At 43.5% G+C, this 17734-nt stretch overlaps 1 protein-coding gene across 7 annotated transcripts in view; it reads right to left on the bottom strand.

Annotated features, from left to right (window-relative positions):
- SPIRE1 (spire type actin nucleation factor 1) overlaps positions 1 to 17734 on the bottom strand; it is a 189411-nt gene that overhangs the window by 42769 nt on the left and 128908 nt on the right. For all 7 annotated transcript variants that reach the window (XM_055124958.1, XM_055124960.1, XM_055124959.1 and 4 more), the window contains exon 6: positions 14823 to 14987. In XM_055124958.1, the coding sequence (XP_054980933.1) occupies positions 14823 to 14987 (165 nt within the window). The remainder of the gene's footprint in view (positions 1 to 14822; positions 14988 to 17734) is intronic.

Raw genomic sequence — 17734 nt, forward strand, 5'->3', positions numbered from 1 at the left:
AGCAGAACTGCCACATCATATGGGAGTTCTATTCTTAGTTTCCTGAGGAACATCCATACTGCTTTCAAAAATAGCTGCACCAATTTACATTCCACCACCAGCACGCAAGGATTTTTCCTTTCTACAGCCTTGCCAATACTTGGTATCTCTAGGTATCTCTCTCTCTTAAAAAAATCTATATCTATATCATCTATATCTATATCTATATCTGTATCTATATCTATATCTATATCTATCCATCCTAACAGGTGCGAGGTGATATATCTCTGTGATTTTCTTTTTTGGTGGGGGATGGAGCACACCGGCAGTGCTAACAGCTTACTTCCGGCTCTGGGCTTAGGGATGGCTCTGGGTGAGCTCAGGGGGCCATATAGGGTGCTAGGTACCGAAGCCAGGCTAGCCATGTGCAAGACAAACACCGTATCTGCTGTCCTTGGCTCTTGTGATTTTGATTTGCATTTCCCTGATGGTCTGTAATGTTGAGCACCTCTTCATATACCTATTGATCATTTGTATGCCTACTTTGGGAAAATGTTTATTTAGGTCATTTCTCCATTTTTAGGTTGGGTTCTCAATTTTTTTTCTTTTTTGCGATTGAGCTATAGGAGAACCTTATATATTTTAAATATTAACCTCTTCTTAGGTACTTACTTTGCCTTATCAAATTCCAAAATAATTCACTTTAATTAAAACAAAAATACACATACAACGTTCATAAAAACCGACATGAAGAACAGATACACAGGTCCGAAGCTGGTGGTGGCAGCCGTCAGAGCTCTGAAAAGCTGGCTGGTAGGGTCATAACATTTCTGCAGGCACGAATGGGAGTGCTCTTTAAGTATTTGCTCTAGCTCAGAGAGAGCCTCTCAGCGAGACCAAACCTGGGCCCGAGGAGCTCCGGCCAGAGAGGGGCCCATGAAGATGCCGGCGGCTCCACAGCTGACAGGCTACCACAGCTCTTGGTGCTCTGGGCTGCGGCCACATTTGTGCAGGAAGAACTGGCACACTGGGTGCAGCCTGGCACCACCGCAGAAGCAGAGGGGACAGCCTGGGCTCCCACCCATGGGGCTGGCGGGAGAAGCCCCTTTGTCTTTTTTTTTTCCCCCCTTTTTGGGTCACACCCAGCAATGCACAGGGGTTACTCCTGGATCTGCACTCAGGAATTACTCCTGGCGGTGCTCAGGGGACCATATGGGATGCTGGGAATTGAACCTGGGTCGGCCGCGTGCAAGGCAAAAGCCCTACCCACTGTGCTACTGCTCCAGCCCCTGCATCTCAGGAGGCACCAGCAACTCGAGGCCACCCCTTCCCCTATCAGCCCTTGCCACTGCCTGCGCCGCCTGCAGCACACTGTGGAGGAAGATCTCCTTGAGAGCCCACTGGCTGGAAACCAGACCCAAAGAGGGGGCTGAGTACCCCCTGGTCAGGTTCTGGACTGGTGGTGGTGGCCCACCCGGAGCTGCAGTAGCTGCCCTGGCCCCGGTCCTGTACCAGTGATGGCCGCTGCTGCCAGCACCACTGAGGCCCAGAGGGCGAACCTGGTCCCAGGGTTGAAAGCATCAGCAGCCAGACGGCTTCCTCTGGCTTCCCGATGCCCAGAGCCGCTGCTGTGCCTCAGGCTGGCCTCCCAACAACTCAGGGCCAAGTTTTCCAAGAAATTAACAGCAAAAACTTGGGTCTAGGGACTCACGCCCACGAACCACCTCCAGCCACACTGCACAAGCTCACTTATCATCCCTGTTCCAGAGACTCCTAAAGAGATCAAAGGGACACAGTAAATCTCAGATCAAAAGCCACAGTAAAGCTCAGACCCGTGCATGGCTGAATAATCTGAGGTACACTGGAAGGGGGTGGTTAGCCCAGTGCCCACCCAAACAGAGCCCCCAGCAGCTGCTTGCTCCCACAAACCAAGACTGCCAGCATGCCCTGGGCCAGACTCCACCGTCTCTGGGCAGACCTCACTGAGGTATTAATCTGCTGAAATTTGGGGTATGCAAGTTTTGTGACTGAAATCTCCAAGTCTTCTCAGAGTCAGGATGGGCGACCTCCACCCACCTCCCTGTACTTCCAGGAGCCTGGGCGGTTACATCCACACCTCAAAGCTGCCATGCAGTTAAAAGGGCTACTCCAGCTGTACCTTGCCAATAAAAACACTGAACTCCCTGAACAAACAAGACCACTTAGTACCTGTATTGCAAACTATAATGCAGAAAAGGAGAGGGGGAGAGAGAGAAACAGAGAGAGAGAGAGAGAGAGAGAGAGAGAGAGAGAGACAGGAGGAGAGGAGAGGAGGGGAGGAGAGGAGAAGAGGGGAGAGGAAGGGAGAGGAGGGGAGAGGAGAGACTGCAACAGAGGCAGGCTGGGGGTAGAGGTTGGGAAACTGGGACACTGGCGATGGGACATGTACACTGGTGGAGGGATGGGGGTCAGAACACTGCATGAAACCCAATCATGAACAGCTTTGTAATGGTCTATTTCATGATGATTTAATTAAATGCATAAATAAGTAAGTAAATAAATAAAAGAATAGTTACAAATCAATAAGACAAAAACTAAAAAGCAAAATAGCACAAAAATTAGGTTCCCATTAATAAAAAAATACAATATATGAACCTTTTGACTTAGAATTAAAAAAATATTATTCTATCTGTTTCACACAGCCACCCTATGGGGTAGTTTGTATTATCCCTGTCCAAAGCTAGAAAGCTAAGGCACAAAGTAATAGCATGTCCAAAATCACAGAGCTGAGATGTAAACAAATTCTATTTCCAGAGTAAGTCATCTTGAGAACCACACACAGTGCCCAAAACACTGAAATCCTATTCCACTTCACTCATAAAAAGATAAAAAAACTAAGTGAGATCACAATTAAAAAAATTATTTTAGGGGCCGGAGAGATAGCACAGCGGGTAGGGCGTTTGCCTTGCACGCGGCTGACCCGGGTTCGATCCCCGGCATCCCATATGGTCCCCCAAGCACTGCCAGGAGTAATTCCTGAGTGCAAAGCCAGGAGTAACCCCTGAGCGTCGCTGGGTGTGACCCAAAAAGCAAAAAAAAAAAAAAAAATACAAAAAAACCCCAAAAAAATTATTTTATTCAATCACAATGAGATACACAGTTGCAAGACTGTTCATGATTGGGTTTCAGTTATATAATGTTCCAACACCCATCCCTTCACCAGTGTACATTTCCCAACGCCAACGTCCCGAGTTTTCTCCCACCCACCCCCACCCCTGGCCTGCCTCTGTGGCTGCCACTTTCTTCCTTCCCCTCCCAAGTGAGATCACAATTAGGCCTGCAAATAAAAGTTTGATAATGTTACAGTACTAACGAAGAGTGGTGAAGGGCTATTCCTACACAAATAAAAAATAGGAATAGAATTAATTTTTAATTATATAAGCAGAAACATATAGTTTTTATTTTTTGTACGTTTGACTTCTGTTGTACACCATTATATCTGTGAGATTCCATTCCATTGCAACATGCAAGAGGGTTAATTTCTGTGCTATTATTTCTTCGATTTACTCATTATCTACTCATTTTACTGTTGATGGGAATCGAACTATTTATACACTGTGGTTATTGCAAAAAATTTTAATTGGCTTATTCTTGCATAAGTCTTCTGGTGCTCAAGGGTACATCTGTCCTAGTTAAGAAGTGTTTAACTGGGGAACCATATGTGGTTCATGGGATTAAACTGGGGTTGGCTATATGTAAAGCAAGGGCCTTGTTGTCTGTACTATCTTTCCAGCCCCTTTTTGTTATTAAAAAAAATTAGTATCAGGATGTCTTTGGCATATTTTTTTCATATGTTCTGTATCTACCTACTTTGTCTCTCCCCCTTCTCCTGCTAGGATTATACTGGCAGCATCTCAAAGACCTTTGAAATTCTCCCCTACCCTGTTATCCATATTAAAGAATCCCTTTTGATCTATAAAGTCTGAATCTTCTGCCAGTTGAAATCTGCTGCTTTTCTTTTTAAAATTTTTTAAAATTTCAATACTTTAAAAATTTTTTATTCAATACTTAGCACCAGAATTTACATTTGATCTTTTTTCTTTATTATTCTCTTTAAAATAACTTTGTTTCGTTTTCTGGGCCACACCCAGCTGTTCTCAGGTCCTGACTCTGTGCTCACGAATGGGGCTCGGGGGCTCCTGGTGGATTCAGGGGTGTCGGGGATGAGGCCCAGGTGAGCTGCATGCAAGGCAAGAGCTTCACCCACTTTTTGGTCCCTTTTTTAAAAAACTAATTTTTAAAATTTCCCCTTACATAAACACTGTGGTTTCAAAGTTGTTCATAATGATTTGTTACGGGCAGAAAGGTCACCTGACCCCTGGGTTTTCCTGTTAAATTCCTGGCTGATCTATAGTTTTGCTGTTCCATACAGTCCTGAGGTAGCTGTTAATCTCCTTGGCACTCCCTCACACTCTCCACTGCTTTCAACAACAGTCCTGGGTGTGGATTTCAACAACTAAGCAATAGCACAGCGGGCAGGGCATTTGCTTTGCAGGTGGCCGACCCAGGTTCGATTCCTCCATCCCTCTCAGAAATCCCGGGAAGCTACCAAGAGTATCCAGCCCACACGGCAGAGCCTGGCAAGCTACCCGTGGTGTATTCAATATGCCAAAAACAGTAACAACAAGTCTCACCATGGAGACGTTACTGGTGCCCGCTCGAGCAAATCAATGAGCAACAGGACGACAGTGCTACAGTGCTACCGTTCTGGCCTGGCTGGTTTGGGGACCTTCCAAGGTCTGAAGCTTGTGGAAATGAGTTGGGAGAACAGGCCCCGGGAGGCTCTGCCTGGAAAGCTGCATGAGACTTAACATATTTTCCTGAGCAGATGCTGTTCACTGTGCTGTGTGCCCACTGATTAACTTACAGTCTTCAAACACAAACACATTTTAAACGTTACCATCTGATTAGAGTGTTTTAAGCTGAGGCTTGGCTTAACCACTCGGTCAGGCGTGCTGCAAACCTCCCTCTTCGGCTGACCCTGATCAAATGCTTTTTCTGTATCTATTAAGACAATAAAGCTCTTTCTCCTTAATTCTGTTAAAGCGGTTAATTACTTGTTAAGACTCTTAATTTTCTTTGGCTCTAAAATCATGTTTATACTTCAGGAGTAATCCAACTCTGCTATGATAGTGTCTTTTATACATATATAAAATGTACCTAAGATCACTTGTCATAAAATAGAAAAAAACTGGCACCAGAAACTGTATCTACAGTTAATCGTGGAGTATGTACTTCTAGTAAAAGAAACTTCTGTTCAAGGGGCTGGAGCGATAGCACAGCGGGTAGGGCATTTGACTTGCATGCACAGCCAACACGGATTCGATTCCCAGCATCCCATATGGCCCCCTGAGCACTGCCAGGAGTAATTCCTGAGTGCAGAGCCAGGATAACACCCTTTTTTGGGTGTGACCCAAAAAAGCAAAAAAAAAACAAAAAACAACAACAAAAAAAAACTTCTCTTCAACACTAGCCAATTCATGCACAGAGAAATATGGTTCCAATGTGCCATTTTTAAAGATGTAAAAAATTGGAATTTTACTGACAATTTTCAATTTTGTGAACAGAAGGAAATATACTTATGGCTTAGATTCTTCATTTGAACCATGAGTTCCCAACATTTGTGATGGGTCCCCAATTTTTTATTTTCAAACTCTTTAAAAAAAGCAGTGTTGTGGGCAACACCTGGAAGTGCTCAGGGCTTCCTCCTGGTGGTGCTCAGGAGACACTTTAAGGTGATGGGAGTCAACCCAGGTCGGTGTGTGCAAGATAAGTGCTGAACCGCTCTACTATTTCTCCAAGCCACCTTTTCTGATTCTTCCAGGTTATATGGCTCACACGTGATGGCTGAGGTCACAATTTTCATAATCTCTGGGCCTCTTCTCCTGCCACCGACTGAAATTTCCTTATTCACAGGTCAATGAGGTCATGGTATATGCAGTGCCTCGAATCTAATAATTTTCCTTTCCACACCCACTAGACAGAGCATTTATGTGGAAAATAGATTTTCCAAGGCCCTAATTTATTTAAGCTTTATTTTACAAAGAGGCTAATCAGCAATGTTTAACTGTGATGTGATGCCCGAAGGACAAACAACAGAAAGAAGTAAACTGAACTTCAGCAGAATGAAGACCTTTTGTACATCAAAGGAAATATTATCAAGTGCAGGAAGCAAGAACACCTGCAAATCAGTAATCTGTCAAGGATCTAGTATCCAGAATACATAAGTAACTTTTACAACTTAAACAAGCAACATAATAAAAAAAAAGATTGGGCATAGATTCTGACTCAACATTTCCTCAAAGAAGATATATCATAGCTCACAAGCACATGAAAATATACCTAACATCACTTGTCATCATGGAGATGCAAATCAAAGCCACAATAAAATTCCATCTTGCTCTTGCTAGGGTAGTTATACCGAGGGTTGGATAGTTTAAAAACAAAAAATGACGCCAGCAAGTGATGGCATGGATTTGGGACTACGGAAACTGCCACCCACTGCTGGTGGGAAGCAGGTGGTTTGGGGCGCCTCAGGAAATTAAACACCAATTCATCATAGGTTTCAGTTATTATAGCTCCACTTATACACTGTAAAGACTCAAAAGCAGGTATTTAAATAAAAATGTATGCATGATTGTTCACAGCATCAGTACTCATAATGGTAAAATGGTGGAAAGAATCCAAATGCTCACCAAGTGACGAATGGATGAGCAAAATATGGTATAAGCACGCACTGGCATATTATTTCACCATAAAAAGGAATCAAGTACTGCTTATATGCTACCATGGGACAAACCTAAATATTATGCTAAGTAAAAGAAAGGGCTGGAGCGATAGCACAGCAGCTGGGCCTTTCATGCGGCCGACCCGTGTTTGATTCCTCTGCCCCTCTCTGAGAGCCCGGCAAGCTACCGAGAGTATCGAGCCCACGCCGCAGAGACTGGCAAGCTACCCGTGGCATACTGGATATGCCAAAAACAGTAACAACAAGTCTCTCAATGAGAGACGTTACTGGTGCCCGCTTGAACAAATCGATAAGCAATGGGATGACAGTGACAGTGACAGTGAAGAAGCTAGACATAAATAAAAAAATATTTTTTCAAAAAAGCTAGACATAAAGGATTGTACACTATATGATTCAAGATCTGAAATGTCTTCAGTAAGCAGAATCATGGAAATAGCCACTAGTGGTTGCCAGGGACCAAGGACAGGGAATAATGGAAGTGACAGTTTCATGCATACAGGATTTTCTTCTAGTCAAGAACCGCAGATAGAAGTTTGTATAACCTTGTGACAATACTAAATGTCATCAAATGATTTATATGAAAATGAAGAGCTTTATGTGAATTTTACCTTATTTCGAAAATAAAAAAGGGGGGGAAACACTCCTAAGCTTTCCCTCCCTTTATCATGTGATTGGTGGGGAGGAGGTTGAGGGGCAAATATAATCTTTCCAACTTGGATGCAGAGTTTTTGTTACTCTCCCATACAACTATTTCTATTTTATATCATTTTAAAGCCTTCCTTAGGATATTTTCTGGGATGGGCTGTGTATTAGGAATTGTAGAGTGCTTTTATAACCTAGATCCTAGTCTACACCTGTTAGATGAGCATCTACTGACAATCTTTCTAAGTATAATTCTTAGTATCAAACAAGTTTGACTAGTATTTAATGATTTTTCTCTGATAAAATAACATTTCTCTGATAAAATAAAATAACATTGGGTCTGGAGTGATAGCATAGTGGGTAGGGCATTTGCCTTGCACGAAGCCAACCTGGGTTCGATTCCCAGCATCCCATATGGTCCCCTGAGCATCACCAGGAGTTAATTCCTGAGTGCATGAGCCAGGAGTTAACCCCTGTGCATCGTCGGGTGTGACCCAAAAGGAAAAAAAAATAACATTAATCAACTGTATCAACTATGATAAGCATAAAGCATTAGTGATAAATTAATACATAAATATTAATAATTTATTTTTAAATTGAGATTCTGTGTTTTTTTTTTCTTTTTTGGGTCACACTCAGCAATCTCAGGGGTTGCTCCTGGCTCTGCACTCAGGGATTACTGCTGGCAGTACTCAGTGAATGGCGGGGATTGAACCTAGTCAGCCGTATGCAAGGCAGATGCCCTACTCACTGTACTATTGCTCCAGCCCTGAGTTCTGTGGTTTATTTTTTTTTAATTTTATTTTATTGAATCACCATGTGGAAAGTTACAAAGTTCTCAGGCTTATGTCTCAGTTATACAATACTCAAACATCCATCCCTTCACCCATGCCCATATTCTACCACCAAAGACCCCAGTCTACCTCCCAACCCCCACCCCCCCACCCCCCATACCCACCTGCTTAGTTGATAAATTTCACTTCATTTTCGCTTTACCTTGGTTACATTCCACATTTCAACACAAAAAATTCACTATTGTTGGAGTTTTTTCCCAAGAAACACAGCCCTACTGCCAATGAAGCATTTGATAATTAGTTTTCCATTGCTGAGACTTCAGAGATATGAAGTCCCGCTGTTTCAAGTACATAGAATTTTTTCCCCCTCCTTCCCGCACCACCAAGTTCATGCCTGCTTAATGAATACTCCTCATATTATGGCTGACTCCACACCGCCTGATGAGAAAAAAGGATAGTTCCTGTCCTCGGCCGGCGTGGGGCTATGGCTTAGTTCAGTCTAGAGACATGGCTGCAAGTAGTTTCTAGAACCAAAAGTAGTCTAGTTGGGCTCCGGATTCTGGTTGATCAGCAGCATCGTGGTCGCACAGAAGTGTGGCTACCTGGGTTGAATCTCGGCGGAGCATGCGCTGGTATCGGCCCGAGACTGCCCAAGCATCCTGCTGTTCCAAGTACATAATTTTTTTCCCCCTCCCATTCCTGCGCCTCTAAGTTCATGCCTGCTTAATAGACCTTATAATATGGTGGACGCCACACCGCGTTTCTCCCAGAAAAGGGAAAAGAACCGAGAAAGGAGGATATTTCCTCACCTCGGCCAGCGTGGGGCTTTGGCTTAGTTCACAGTCTAGAGAAATGGCTGCTACTTTGATTACCTTCAATATTTCAACAAAAAACTCAGTATTATTGTTTGGAGTTTCCCCCCACAGTCAGACCTGCTAAAAAGGAACTGTTTCACATTGCTGACAATTAAGAGATATTAGGTCGCGCGGCTGCTGTTGCGGCTGTGCGGTTTTGGATTTTTACATGAAGTCCAGGGAAAATTCTTCCAGTAATTGCATCACTGCAAGCTTTTACTTCCCTTTTGTGGTGCTCATATGATGGAGAAGCCTGGAGAGAAAAACCCTGCCCCGCTGGCGGCGCATGGGCCAGTGGCTCCGATCACACAGTCTGGAGGCATTTTTGGGGAGCTGCTCGTGACCAAAGTAGTTCAGTTGCCTCCTGGGTCGAGCTCGTGGAGCAGCAGAAAAAAAGATTCTGTGGTTTAGAACACCATTAACAATGGTTTCTTGTGCACATAATTCCAACACCACACCCATCACTGGTGTACCCGCATCTCTCCCTCGAGGACCTCAATGCTCCTCTCCCTCAGCCAATAATCTATTTAGTAACAGTGTTAGAGGAGTTAGTTATTGATTTTAGCGCCAGTGAGAAGGAAAAGTAAAAGAGTGTGAGACATGGTGGAGGAGTTGGGGATGTGTTTAGGGCCCACTAAGGACTGGAGCTGGGGCAGGAAAAACTCTGATGAGAACGAATGACTAAGGTGAACACTGTCTCTTAGACCCTGAAGCATGAATAGACCCAACTTGTGTCCTCAGTTTACCTGCTTCATCAATCACTTATTATAATATGGTAATTATTGCAATTCTGCCTCCCCCTCCCCTATGGACTTTTCTGCATTACAGGATGGGTAATCTCAAGTGCATAAGCAATTTGGTTCTATAACCCATGCCTGTCAATCACCTAAGTCCCACCTAATACCCCACCCGCAAATGATATGATTGTCTAGTCTGTCCTAAAGTTATATATAAAACCACAGCTGTTTAGGCAGAGCAGGGTTACCTATAATTCTCAATTTCAACCTACTCTACTCTTTTGAAGTGTCCTGTATTTTAATAGACTTGCTTGCTTCGTTACTGTGGAACTTGTATGTAATCTTCATATTTTTGCTTATTATACAAAAGAACCAAGAACTTTTTGTCACACATGCATACCACATGGAAATACCATGGTGATGTCCCAATATATACATGTTAACCCTATGACATCACTGACCTGTGCTTATTTTAATAAGATAACAATTTTTGGATAATTCCTTCAGATAAGAAGGAAAATCATGCATGATTAATGTTGAGTACTCAAGTGAGTAGAAAAAAAAAAGAAAAGGTCTAAGTAGACACTTTTTTTTTTTTGGGGTCACACCCGGCGATGCACAGGGGTTATTCCTGGCTCATGCACTTAGGAATTACTCCTGGCGGTGCTCGGGGGACCATATGGGATGCTGGGAATTGAACCTGTGTTGACTGTATGTGTAAGGCAAATGCCCTACCCGCTGTGCTATTGCTCCAGCCCCTCTAAGTAGACATTTAAAAAAAGAGAACATTACTAGAATTGGAAGCAAGAATCCTCTTACATAAGTTAGTATAATCCTTCTAGAAATTTAGCAAATATAGGGGGCTGGAGCAATAGCACAGCGGGTAGGGAGTTTGCCTTGCAATCGGCCGACCTGGTTCGATTCCCAGCATCCCATATGGTCCTCTGAGCACCGCCAGGGGTAGTTCCTGAGTACAGAGCCAGGAGTTACCCCTGTGCATTGCCGGGTGTGACCCAAAAAGAAAAAAGAATTAACAAATATATTAAAATTATCAATGTGTATATTATTGATCTATTATACCAAATGGGAATAGTTTGCAAAATGCTTGTTGGATGACATAAACACGTTAGTCACTGAAGACTTAGTGGAAGCATCTCTTTATCTACATAAGAGATCACAGATCACAAAATGCATATTTTGTTAATACCTATAAGTATTTTTTATCTACACCTTGAGGTGTGATATCCCTGAAATGTTTTATGGCATTTGATTTGTATGCTACCCTATAAGCTGACCTCTGTTTGTACAACCATGCAAGCGATAGCCTGTGACCAATTAATTAGACTCCCGCTGAGCACTGATGGCAGGAAAGGAGCAGAATCACCTCCGTCAAAGGAAAATGAGCAAAATGCTGCCAGACACAGGACCAATGCACCTTACTCAGCCATGGAGTTTCAGTGAAAATAGTTCAGTCGTCCTTCAGCAACTACATGCTTGCCTTTTGGACATTTTCCCAATATTCTATCATTTCCATTTGCTTGACTTAATGACCATTTGAAGAGCTGATGTCCCTTAAAGACCATCTGGCCCAATCTTACTCTACATTGCATCCCCAGAGTAACTTCTCATAGACGCCTTCCTTAGTCATGTGCAGAAATATTGGCTGCTCCTTCTATATCTCAGCGCCACTTTTTCACCCACTATGTCTTTCTATTTGATTGTGAAAATATGACCATGTATTCATTTTTATGCCACCCGTACTAGGCACAAAACACTGATTAAAAAAGTTATGATAAGTAAAGTAAAGTATTTTCAAAATGAATATAGTTACTCTGGAAAACTGCTTGGCAGTTTTTTATATGAAACTAAACAGATACTAGGGATGGGGGTATCGCTCAGGGATGGAGCACAAACCTCATAAGTGAGATCCCCAGCACCAAAAGGAAACAAAAGAAATACAAAGTTACAGTACAATTCAACAAATACACTATGAAAATCCTTAAAGAAGAATGAAAATGTAGGCCTATACAAACCTACATAGAAATGTTCATTTAACACTTTCCAACTAAAATCAGCCCACATGGCCTTTAACTGTGTAAACACAGTTATCTATCATGCTATTAAATACTACACCATGATAAAAAGAACAAGTGATTTAACATTACGCAGCAACTTGAGCATTACTTGAGCACCACACTGGGAGAACCCCTAGCACCTCCAGGTATGGTACCCCAAACAAATAAAAATTAAACTCAAGCCATGTGCTGCATAAGAATTTTTTGCATAAAATAACTTATGAATACTTTAAAATGTGTATGTTTCATTTATTCTGAAATTCTTAACTGAACACAATAGTCAGCATTTGACTGCACGCTGGGCATATTTTCTAGTCCCAGGGAGTTGTAACGGTGAGAACTAAATTCCTGTATCTACACGCTACACAGACAGTAAACCTGAACATGGACAGCAATCTGAGCCACTGAGACACGCATGAAAGAGAAAGGATTTTTCTAATGGGATAATATCAGAGCACAGACTTGAGGGTTAAAAAAACAAGGCAAAGTATGTAACTCAGTGGCAAGAAAGATTGGAGGGACAGGAAACGCACAGGGCTCAGTTGCAGGAGCACAGGAAGCACCTTTCAGAGAGCGGCAGCAAGTACCTGGTGGCCGAGGAGAAAACAACTGGACAGGGTGACCTGAGAGGTAACTCGGACCAGACCTGGGGGGCTGCTGGCCCAGGAGAGGGAACGGGGTATATTCTGAGTGTGCAGGAGAACAGCGGGCTGGAGCCATAGCACAGCGGTAGGGCGTTCGCCTTTCACGCGGCAGACCCGTGTTCGATTCCTCTGCCCCTCTCGGAGAGCCAGCAAGCTATGGAGAGTATCGGGCCCCCACGGCAGAGCCTGGCAAGCTACCCGTGGCATATTGGGTATGCCAAAAACAGTAACAACAAGTCTCACAATGAGAGACGTTACTGGTGCCCGCTCGAACAAAATCGATGAGCAGGAGAACAGTGGAAAGTTCTACATAGGGCAATGATATCATCTTTTAAAAAGATAAACTTTTAGGGGACTGGAGTGGTAGCACAGCGGGTAGGGAATTTGCCTTGCATGCAGCCGACCTGGGTTCGATTCCCAGCATCCCATATGGTCCTCTGAGCACTGCCAGGAGTAATTCCTGAGTGCAGTGCCAGGAAAAAACCCTGTGCATCGCTGGGTGTGGCCCCCCCAAAGGAAAAAAAAAGATAAACTTTTAAAAAGAGGTTTGACTCTGGGTGGGGGAAAACAGGCTGCTGGAGGGCAAGAGTGAAAGCAGGAGGCCGCTAAAAGGCCCCTGTAAGAGAGAGACGGCAGCAGCTCAGCTGGACTCGAGGCATCTAAAGTGAAGGTGGGGGGCTGGAGCGATAGCACAGTGGGGAGGGCGTTTGCCTTGCATGCGGCCGACCCGGGTTCTAATCCCAGCATCCCAGATGGTCCCCTGAGCACCGCCAGGGGTATTCCTGAGTGAAGAGCCAGGAGTAACCCCTGTGCATCGCCGGGTGTGACCCAAAAACCAAAAAATAAATAAATAAATAAAGTGAAGGTGGGAGATGCTCAGAGTCAGGTCAGCATTTCCAAGACAGGTGTCAGGTCTCCTAAGGACCTAATGCAAGGGCTGGAAAAATAGCACAGGGCTTAAGGTTTGACCTTGCATGTGGCTGACCTCGTTCAAATTTCCAGCACTACATAAGATCTCCACGAGCACCTAGAGCATGGGCAGATATGACCCCAAAACAACAATAAAAAATCAAAGCCAAACTAATTCTAGGCTTTATTGTAGTAAGTAAAACATCATGGTAAATAAAAAATCATGGGAGACAGTATAAGGGGAAAGGCCTTGTCTTAGCATTCAGCTGAACCCAGTTTGATCCCTGGCACTACACATACTCTCCAAACACCGTCAACAGTGACCCCTGAGCACAGAGGCAAGAGTAGCCCTGTCCACTACTGGGGGTGGCCCCAAATTTATATATAAAGATAAATGAAAAAATGTATCGATGAAGACATGAGTATTAGAACACTATGACTGAAACTCAATCATGAACAACTTTGCAACTATCTCACATGATTCAATACAATTGAAAAAACCATTTATCTCTACCTGATTCAGTAGACCTAGCGGAGGGAAGGACCCTAAAGGATGTGGGTGGGCTGCACTGGTGGGGGGAAGTGAACACTGAGGGAGGGACTGGTATTGATCCACTGTATGCCTGACCCCAATCCTGAATAGTTTTACAATTTCATGGAAACGAAATTTTTATAAAAGTAAAATGGAATCGGGGCTGGAGCAATAGCACAGCGGGTAGGGCGTTTGCCTTGCACGCGGCCGATTTCCCGGGTTCGATTCCCAGCATCCCATATGGTCCCCTGAGCACCGCCAGGGGTAATTCCTGAGTGCAGAGCCAGGAGCAACCCCTGTGCATCGCCGGGTGTGACCCAAAAAGCAAAAAAAAAAAAAAAAAAGAAAAGAAAAAAAAAGTAAAATGGAATGGATATGCCAAAAACAGTAACAATAAGTCTCTCAATGAGAGACGTTACTGGTGCCCGCTCGAACAAATCGATGAGCAACGGGATGACAGTGTGTAAATGGAACCATAAAAATACTTCATAAATCATTTAATAAACACTAGTATAGTTCTGTTTTTTAAGTAATTTTGAGATTGTAACACTGAATATACAATAACATGGGAAATTTTTTATAATATTAAGTAAATATAACTCATGACAAAATAAAGCAATCCACTTTAAGCCAATTTAAATGTAGAGAGAGAAGACTATACAACAGCATGTAAGCAACATATATATCTCTGGCTTGTCAAATTAAACATTTATAAATTATCCTTGAGCTTGTTTTGTCTTCAAGTTTTCTGCAATTACCATGTATTACTTAATGAAAATGAATCACTTTTAAATATTAAGAACATTTTCAACAACAAAAAAATTAGTGCAGAATCACCATTTGAATTCGTTAATAGTTTCATTACTTACCATCACTTTTCTCAAAGTGTATCTTTTGGACCGTATGTCATCCATCAGCATCTCATAAGGCGTGAGCTGATATTCAATGGGCAAAGGGTTGTACTGTCGCTCTTGAACCTTTTTAAGTTTTACTCCATTCCTCAAATCTCTCATCACCTGTACCCAAAATCGAGCCTAAAAGAAGACAGAGTGGAGTGACACCAATGAGTAAATTTACTAGTGTTGTCTACACAGCTAGTCATAAAGTAAAAAAAAAAATATGAATCACAAAAACGAATAAACCAAAGTTATATAAAAAATTAGACATTTAGGGACTGGAGCAATAGCACAGTGGGTAGGGTGTTTGCCTTGCATGTGGCTGGCCCGGGTTCGGTTCCCAGCATCCCATATGGTCCCCTGAGCATCACCAGGTATGACCCAAAAAACAAAACAATTAAAAATAAATAAACAAATAAATTTTGGGGGGCTGGAGCAATAGCACAGTGGGTAGGGCGTTTGCCTTGCACGCGGCTGACCCGGGTTTGATTCCCAGCATCCCATATGGTCCCCTGAGAACCGCCAGGAGTAATTCCTGAGTGCAGAGCCAGGAGTAACCCCTGAACATCGCCGGATGTGACCCAAAAAGCAAAAAAAAAAAAAAAAAGAAGACATTTATGGGATCCCTGAAAATGAAATGACTACGAGGGCTTAACATGCCTGCCTGACTAACGTGAGTTCAAGCCCCCACGAATTAGATTTACTTGAATTTATTTTTAAATTTTTAGTTAATGTAATGTGCTTATAATGATGTTGGCATTTATGGTCTTCGAGTTCAAGGAACCCCCATCAATGTCCCCGTGTCACCTCCAGTACACCATCCCTCCATCCTGGTGTTCTCAGCTCTAGTCCAGCAGATTTTGTGGCATTAAAAAGAGGGAGCGATAGCACAGCAGGTAGGGTGTTTGCCTTGCACGCGGCCAACCCAGGTTTGATTCCCAGCATCCCATAAGGTCCCCCGAGCACCACTAGGAGTAATTCCTGAGTGCAGAGCCAGGAGTAACCCCTGCGAATCGCCGGGTGTGACCCAAAAAGGGGGGGAAAAAAAGAGGGAATCTACAAACACTAAGAGCAGAGGCAAATTTGAACTCACCCCTGCAGAGGCAAATCTGAACTCACCCCTGCAGCAGGCAGCACGAAGGGCCCCAGCACTCCAGGCCTCCTATTAATACGGACACTCTATGAGGTGGCCTTGCTCGTTTCAGAGGAAGCCTCCACACCCCACACCCTGAGGCTGAGTTGGGCTATACAATTTGCTTGCCACTAAGACAGCAGTGGATACAACTTGACCAAAAGTTTCAAAAGCAAACAGACAATGAACTGGTCATATATGACTCTTGTATGGTCATGAGAATATCAGGCCTAGACTGGCATAATGCCCACTGTCATGATTCCCCAGGAGAAGGGAGTCATATAACTGAAGTATAGCCACCATAGCTGAGATAAAAACTAAGTCAAAGCTGTTTCAATATGCTACTGTCACTCTGTTGTGATTACACTGTTGATACAACGAATCCTCTGCATACCACTTATCAATGAGGAAGCTGTCTCACTCTCTGAACCTTTGCTTTCTCATCAGTAAGAGAAAATATCACTCTATAATTTCAGAATGTCAGAGCTGCTAAACATTTTTTTATATTTAGAAAATGCCCGAAATGGCAATTTTGGAGTGGGTTTTTGGGTCACACTCACTGATGTTCAGGTGTCACTCCTGGCTCTGAACTCGAGCCATCCTGGCAGTGCCCAGGGGAACAGATGGTATGCGGGGGACTGAACAAGGGTTGGCTGTATGGGAGGCAAGCACCCTACTTGCTGTATTGTCGTTCCAAGTCCCCAAATGACAATTTTTATTATTACCATCTTTGCACAAAAATTTTCTTATTACAAATAAAAGCCAGTTGCCTTGCGTGCCCTCTAAGAGTTCTGAGAATGAAGGCAGGACTGTGGCTGGCACTAGAGGGTCCTGTCTTGCAGCGCTGGGGCTTACATCCTTGGCTCAGCCAGAAAAGAGAAACAGTTCTGAGAATGTTATACATACATACAGAGACATTTATAATAATACAGAACATATTGGGGCTGGAGCAATAGCGCAGCGGGTAGGGCGTTTGCCTTGTATGTGGCCAACCCGGGTTCGATTCCCAGCACCCCATATGGTCCCCTGAGCACCGCCAGGAGTAATTCTTGAGTGCAAACCCAGGAAATAACCCCTGAGTATTGCCAGGTGTGACCCCCCCCAAAAAAAAACTTAAAACAGAGAGTAAGACTGACCCAGTCCCATCCCAGCACTAGCACTACCAGGAGGGATCCCTGAGCACATAGCCAAGAGTAAGGAAGGCCTGAGCACAGCTGGGTGTGGTCCAGAAACCAAAGCAAGACAACAGCAAAAACCACCTGATCTTTTTTTTTTCTTTTTGTGTCATACCTGGCAATGCACAGGGGTTACTCCTGGCTCTGGCGGTGCTCAGAGGACCATATGGGATGCTGGGATTAGAACATGGGTCGGCCTCGTGCAAGGCAAATGCCCTACCCGCTGTGCTATTGCTCCAGCCCCCCACCCGATCTTTTAAAACACAAAGTCTTAAAAAACAAAAACCAAATAATGTCTTTTCTTGGCCCTCAGAAACCCTGATACATAAAACTTTGAATTCTGAGGACACATATATTAGGGGATTATTATTCACTTAATAAAATTTTATTATAATTTATTAAAAAAACCCATAATTTTTCTTTACCGTATTATTCACACACTATGATACAATACTGCTAATTACACCTTTTTGTGCATACGTGGTCCTAACATCATACTCAGCACCAAGTGCTCACTTCCCTCCACCAATATTCCATGACGCCTTTGCTCACACATTGTTTCTTTTACTACGTTTCTT

Source organism: Sorex araneus, chromosome 2, assembly GCF_027595985.1.
Source record: "Sorex araneus isolate mSorAra2 chromosome 2, mSorAra2.pri, whole genome shotgun sequence".
NCBI lineage: Eukaryota > Metazoa > Chordata > Mammalia > Eulipotyphla > Soricidae > Sorex > Sorex araneus.